Source organism: Carlito syrichta, unplaced genomic scaffold, assembly GCF_000164805.1.
Source record: "Carlito syrichta isolate Samal-C Ts95f unplaced genomic scaffold, Tarsius_syrichta-2.0.1 Scaffold314782, whole genome shotgun sequence".
Classification (NCBI taxonomy): Eukaryota; Metazoa; Chordata; class Mammalia; order Primates; family Tarsiidae; genus Carlito; species Carlito syrichta.
The window spans coordinates 271,480-278,414 of record NW_007258878.1 but is presented as its reverse complement, the minus strand read 5'-3'; the positions used below and the strand labels follow the sequence as shown (position 1 = coordinate 278,414).

At 38.2% G+C, this 6,935-nt stretch overlaps 1 protein-coding gene across 1 annotated transcript in view; it reads left to right on the top strand.

Moving 5' to 3' along the window:
* Positions 1-334: 334 nt before the first annotated feature.
* API5 (apoptosis inhibitor 5) overlaps positions 335-6,935 on the top strand; it is a 30,113-nt gene continuing 23,512 nt past the window's right edge. The window contains exons 1-6 of the mRNA XM_021719513.1: positions 335-468; positions 2,869-2,920; positions 3,547-3,708; positions 5,059-5,152; positions 5,649-5,714; positions 6,225-6,376. Coding sequence (XP_021575188.1) covers positions 335-468; positions 2,869-2,920; positions 3,547-3,708; positions 5,059-5,152; positions 5,649-5,714; positions 6,225-6,376 — 660 coding nt within the window. The remainder of the gene's footprint in view (positions 469-2,868; positions 2,921-3,546; positions 3,709-5,058; positions 5,153-5,648; positions 5,715-6,224; positions 6,377-6,935) is intronic.

The following is a 6,935-nucleotide window of genomic DNA, read 5'->3' as shown; positions in this document are numbered from 1 at the left end:
GTGCCCTCTCAGTGTATAATGGCAAACACGGCTCCTCTGAGGTTTTGCCAGCTGGTTTTCCTGAAGCAGGTCAGATCCTTCTCTTTTTGAACCTCCTTGGTACTGTGTTTGTGTTTATTAGTCAGTAGTCTTTCGGACTTGTATGTATTTCGTGGGAAGACTTGTCTTATCCCTATGCTAAATTGCAAAGTCTTAATGTTAAGGGGTTAAACCCTTTTTTCTCTTCTGTCCTTGCATTGCCTTTCCTTAGACAGTTCTCAATTGAAGAAATATATGCAGAGAAGGGGCCGGAAAACACACGAAAAGAAAACCCCATTTACAAGGGTCCTCTCCGATGAATGAAGGAGAGGGCTTTGACTTCACGGACACGCACAAGCACGTCCCTTCTGATGAGCCCCAGACGATGAACTCTGAGCGGGGAATCAGTTCATCGCTCAGAGCCTTCCCGCCCCTCTTGTCTCTCCTCTTGTGACCCCCATGTTTCACATGCACATCCACGCGCCTTTCCCCACTCTGCCTCTGCCGCTCGCCCGCAGGGCTCCCTCCTTTCCTTTCCGGGTGTGCCCTTACCGCCGCCTCGCCTTCTCCTCAGCTCTCTACCCAGGCTCCCACTCCCTACTGGCCACATAGAGCAAACTGTGGCCCACCATTATTTTAAGTTCGTTTCCGTTTTTTTAGTTTACCCAATTTTAAGTTGTAAACACTTTATGTTCTGTAGTAAAAGGAAAACCGTAACAGTTAAGATAATATATCAGACACCTGTTAAGGGACTAGGGCAGTTAGACTGATCAAAGATTAGATCTACATAGCGCCCAGAATCTGAGTTCTCCTGTTCTCTTATTCATCGTGTACGCTGGCTCTTCAGGATGAGGAGTGTGGGCTTTATGGACTTATGTATCATGAAATACCTCTCTTTGAGTAACATTTTTGGTATGAGTGAACAAAAACTATACCTAACAAGTTCATATTCCCTCAAAAATATGTGGAACTACTAACAACCTACATTAGTATCAGATACAAACTAGGTTTATAATTGAGTCTGAGAAAGTGGCAATATGGCTTAACTTAGCCATTTGCTTTTTATCATATTGAGAAGTGATTTTGTTGAAACTACATCTTCTAAAATAATGCTTTATTTCTTAGGGGCTGCATCCTGGACCCATGCATGACTCTATACCTGGCATGTCACTACATCACTGGCCATTTATGCATATTGGTTGTGTTTTAACAATCACTACCCCAGATTTTTTTTTTTTTTTGAGTTGGAGTTTCACTCTGTCACCCAGACTGGAGCGCCGTGGCTACTCCCGGCCACCTCAGCCTCGACCTGCTGTGCTCCGGCATTCCTTCTGCCTCAGCCTTCCAAGTAGCTGGAACTACAGGCGTGTGCTACCACGCCTGGCTAATTTTTTTTGGTTTATTGTAGAGATGAGGTCTCGCCAAGTTTCCCAGGCGGGTCTCGAACCCACGGGCTCAGGCAATCCACTCACCTCAGCCTCCCAAGGCATGGGATTACAGGCTGATTTTTTTATTGTAACAGTCCTACCTGTCACTAAACCCCTGTAATCACTGAAAATAATGCTTCTTTCTTGTTTTCTACTTTGAGAAGTAGAAGCAATAAGCACTTTTCTGTTAAAAGACTTTTGCCATGCTGCAATTAGAAGATGGCTGACAAGACTGTCATTTTATTTTGCATTATATAAAGGGTATTTGGTTGTGGTCTTTGAGTAATAGCTGCTAAATTATTGGATGAAGCATACCAGTGGTAGAAACTTTGGGTTCTAGTTTGAATACGTTGAAATTCCCCAACTTTCTAGGAGGCTTGCTGTGTTTAGGATGCTGCGTCACATCTAAACACAGTTTACATACCTGTGAGGATCCTGTATTTAGGACTTAAATTTTACCTTTGACAGTCTTAGATCTGACTAGCTTTTGATAACTGAGATCTCAGAACACAAATTTGGAAGACCAATAAAAGGCTTGAATTAGACATAGATCTTGACTTTAAAGCCCAGCAAAACTGTGTTCAGATCCTGGATCTGCTACTTAACTTGCTATGCAGTCCTGGACAAATTCTCTCCCTTCTTTAAGGCTCAATTTTCTCATCTAAAAAATAGGAATGGTAGTGACATTTATTGTCAGGTCTGTACACAAGGCATTACTCAGTCCCTGGTGGACTCTAAGTGTTGCTAATGATTATTTTTTATTTATTTTCAGATTTCTTTTTCTTGGCAGGAGGAAGGGTTTTAAGCAGAGATTTTTTTCATTTGATGTTAGATAACGTAAAGAGTTTCTTAAAATGGCTTTACAAGTAAAGCTTTAAGTGTGAATTAAAGGAAATTAGATTTGTGATAGCCTGCAAAAGGTGAGGATGTCTGAACACTTTGATTTCATAAAGTCTGCCCAGAAGTCTGAAGCAAACCACAGGAATGTAAAGTGGTAGGGAAGTCAGCTGTGATTTTTTTTTTTTTTTTTTGAATCTTTGCACTGAAAAGCATATACTATGCTTTTAAGCGATACTAATGTTGTAGCTGCATTCATGAGGAAGCTAACCTTATTCACAGAATTTCTGTTGTTTAGGAGTTGTTTCTTTTTAGTGTAGTGGTAACTTCACATTCTGCTTTTGCTTTTTTTCACCTGACAGAGTTTTATTCACACAAAGAATTATTGTGTGATAAACTTCGGTAATTCTGTATTTCATTGGTTGTTTATTCACCATTCCCCTCTTTGGTGGCATGAAATAGACAGCTTCTAGAGCCCCAGGGCATTCACCGTGCAGAGTAAACACTGTGCTGTGTACTCATCCAAAAGGTCTAATTTTTAAGGTTTTTTTCAGTTATTAAAAGTTTTATTCTTGTGTCCGAGCAGATGTATGACTGTCATATGCCAGCTTTATCAGTATTATTTAATGGGAGGACTGGTTTGGAGGCAAGTAGATCAGGAGGATGGGGAACTTAATGAGTCTTCCCACTATGAGTATCTGAGGGAAAGTGCTTATGAATTTTTTTGACTGACTGTATAGAAGCTAGTTCTCATCATACTCATATCCCAAAATGAGGCAAATTAAGCTGTATTTCCTAACTTTCCTGGAATTGCTTAATTAAGCAATTCCAGGAAAGTGTTCTCTCTGCCTTCTTCAGAGTGCTAAGTGAAACAAGTAAATTGTTATGTTTAAGTAAATGTAACAATTATTTGAGAATTCTGTGGTATTGATCACAGATTTTTTTGGGGCATAATACCATCATAAGACTAGGGCCTGTAATCACAAGAATGAAGAAGTGTTGGTACAGTAGTGTACTTGTTTGCTTTTTCTACTTTAAAATTAGAGTCATTCTTCTCCCTTCCCCACTCACAAATCAAGTGGGATTAGGAGGTTAAAGAAGAAAAATAAGTTGGGAAGATAGGTGTTCAATTTAAGCAGTAAACTTCTAAAATAAGATTTATTTCTTAATCTGCGTAAAAATTTAAAGCAGACTAGAACATGTTACAATCCTTGACTTAGTTTCCCATATTTCAAAATTCTGTCTCTTTTCTTTATTCTTTTAGCATAAAGATGCCTATCAAGTGATATTGGATGGTGTGAAAGGTGGTACTAAGGAGAAACGTCTAGCAGCTCAGTTTATTCCGAAATTCTTTAAGCATTTTCCAGAATTGGCTGATTCTGCTATCAATGCACAGTTAGACCTCTGTGAGGATGAAGATGTGTCAGTAAGTTTATGAATAACACTTTCAGTAATCTTTCAGATGTTTTCTGTGTGTGGCTAATGTAATTGAAGTAATAATTACATTAGTACACAATAAAATTCTGTAATATGGCCTGACATGGCACTGCACCCAGGCTTAAATCTACATTCAAAAAAATTTATTAGCTCTTTTCACTACTTTTCAATTGTGAAAAATGCAGAAAATCTCAGAAAACATTGTTTTATCTATTATCCACTGTTACAAATGGGTCATGACTCATCTTTTTCAGATTGTTTATTCATTGTCCATGTGAAATTAGGCTGTTACTTTTCAGTTTGTGCTTACTTGGATATTTAAAGTAGTAACAGTGTTACATCGTAAAATATAGTTTCAGCACCTTTATTTTGCATGGCAGAAAAATAATTGGTCCCTGTAATAATTGTATAGGATTATTAGATTAAGAAGAAATAGTTTCTCCTGGAGACAAAGTTAGCCTCTAGCTGCTAATACAGATTCCTAAGATTTCTCAACTGTTAGCTCCTGCCTTTTTAAATGAACTCAGTTTTGTGCAGAATTTCCTGGACATAAACCCTGTGCTTTTGTTTTTTTGAGTTGGGGGTCTCACTTTGTTACCTGTGCCAGAGTGTAGTGGCATGCTGCTCACAGCCACAGCAACCTCGACCTGCTGGACTCAGGTGATCCTTCTACCTCATCCTTCCAAGTAGCTGGAACTTCAGGCATGCGCCACCACACCTAGCTAATTTTTTTTTTTTTTTAATTTATTGTAGAGACAAGGTCTTGCCATGTTGCCAGACTGGTCTCAAGCCCATAGGCTCAGGCAGTCCTCTCACCTCTGCCTCCTAAAGTGCTGGAATTACAGGCGTGAGCCACCATACCCGGCCGCACTTTGTTTTTTTATATGTAAAACCTAGTAAGCCAAGATTACTATTTGGAATTAAGCACACAGAAGATGGTCACAAATGTTGTATTACGTAGTCGATACTGAAAATTCTAAAGTAAACAGTTACTAGGTATGACATTGCCATAGTATCCATTTTCAAGGAATACTGTATTATATGCCCAAAGGTAGTAAAAACTTATCAGTTGTAATAAACAGTTGTTCATAATCTCAAATCCACGTACTCCGGTCAGATATTGTATTTAAATAACATTCATTTTCACCACATTTTTTTTCTGTGAATATTACATTGGAACAAATTATTTTTTAAGCTGCTGGAATTCTCATGTTTTATATTTTTGTGATGCATATTCCTCAATTATGGTTTCTCTGTGATTTTAGTTTTCTTTAAAAGCTGAGTTTGTTGTTTTAAGGATAACAGTACTTGGTTAATTTTTGTTTGAAATTATGCCCAGATTCGACGTCAAGCAATTAAAGAGCTGCCTCAGTTTGCCACTGGAGAAAATCTTCCCCGAGTGGCAGATATACTAACTCAACTTTTGCAGACAGGTAAGTAATTTTATTATTACCTTTTTATCTAAATATAACTTTTCTTTGAAATAGTGCCTCTGTTTTTAGTTTCTTGAGAAGGAGAGCTAAAGATCCTACCTCTAATAGATATTAAGATTTTTTTTTCCATTTAGTATTTCGAAGCTTAATGATTTCTGATTATATAATTCCTAGCTAGTATTATTTTATTTTAAATTATGTTTATAGAGATGTAATGATAGATGATTTGGGGAATTTTGATGCATCATTATTATTCCCCCAGTTTCCTGCAGTTTCATAATTTTGCCATCTTAATATAAAAATTTTTCAGACATGCCAGATCAGGTTTTCTACCCTTATGAGGAAGCTGTTTCTTCTTGGTACTTGAAGGAATGGCTTAGTTCTAAGTTTCCTGTCTTTGTAATTTGTGGAAAACTGTTGAATCTTAAGTCTGAATTGAAGCAAATGATGTTTCAAATTTATTTCATATTAATTGTGCCACTTTCTCTCTATCCAGATGACTCTGCAGAATTTAACCTAGTGAACAATGCCCTGTTAAGTATATTTAAAATGGATGCAAAAGGTAAGGCCAGTTCTTACTCTGAATTGTGTTTGATGTCTTAAAAATCAAGGAGTTACGTGTTATTCATTAAGGATAAAGTCTGGGGTTCACCCAGAGATCTATTTCATTAAAATTCTAGGAATTCTGAAAAAGGTCTTTTTTGCTCGAAATGTTTGTGACTGGAGAGACCAGCAGCAGTAATTGTAAAAACAGATCCAATTTTTCCATTAGGAATTTTTGAAAAAGCTCTCTTTGCCACTTTAAAGAAATTCTTCCAAAATACCTGGGTTTTATTATTAATAATGATAAAACAAGAAAAGTTATGCTCAGGCCAACTCTATCCATGAACAAAACATGTGATCACTCACTCTTATGGTTGGGGCTGTAGACATTGCAGATTGACTTTAACCAGTCTTGGTGGTATTCGGGGTGCTTATTAACTTGTTTGAGAAGAAATACTAGAAATTGAGTTAAATTGAAGAACTTCATTACACTATAAAATTGAATTGCTACAGCTCTTTTGTTTTACAGGGACTTTAGGGGGGTTGTTCAGCCAAATACTTCAAGGAGAAGACATTGTTAGAGAACGAGCAATTAAATTTCTTTCTACAAAACTTAAGACTTTACCAGATGAAGTCTTAACAAAGGAAGTCGAGGAGCTTATACTGACTGAATCCAAAAAGGTAAGCTTCAGTCACCATTTGATAGAAATTCTCTGAAGCAAAAAACGATATTTGAAATTGGAAGAATGCGTGCTGTGTGTGGCTTGCGTGTAAAATGGTATATCCCATTAGAACCACCATGGAACTTCCAGGTTTTTCTTTTTTTTTTTGAGTTGGAGTCTCACTCTGTCGCGCAGACTGGAGTGCAGTGGCTGCTCCCAGCCACCACAGCCCCGACCTGCTGGGCTCCGGCGATCCTTCCACCTCAGCCTTCCGAGTAGCTGGAATTACAGGCACGTGCTACCACGCCTGGCTGATGTTTTGATTTATCGTAGAGATGAGGTCTTGCCTGCCCAGGCGGGTCTCGAACCCGCGGGCTCAGGCAATCCACTCACCTCAGCCTCCCAAAGGCGCGGGATTACAGGCTGAGCCGCTGAGCCCGGCTCAAGTTTTTCTTATATCTAGCATTTTATTTCTTGTATTGTGTTTGGTCATTAATAATGATGAATCAGTGTGTTGATTTAAAGGGATATACTCACGTTTAAATTGTGGTATTATCCTCAAAATATATGCATCCTTC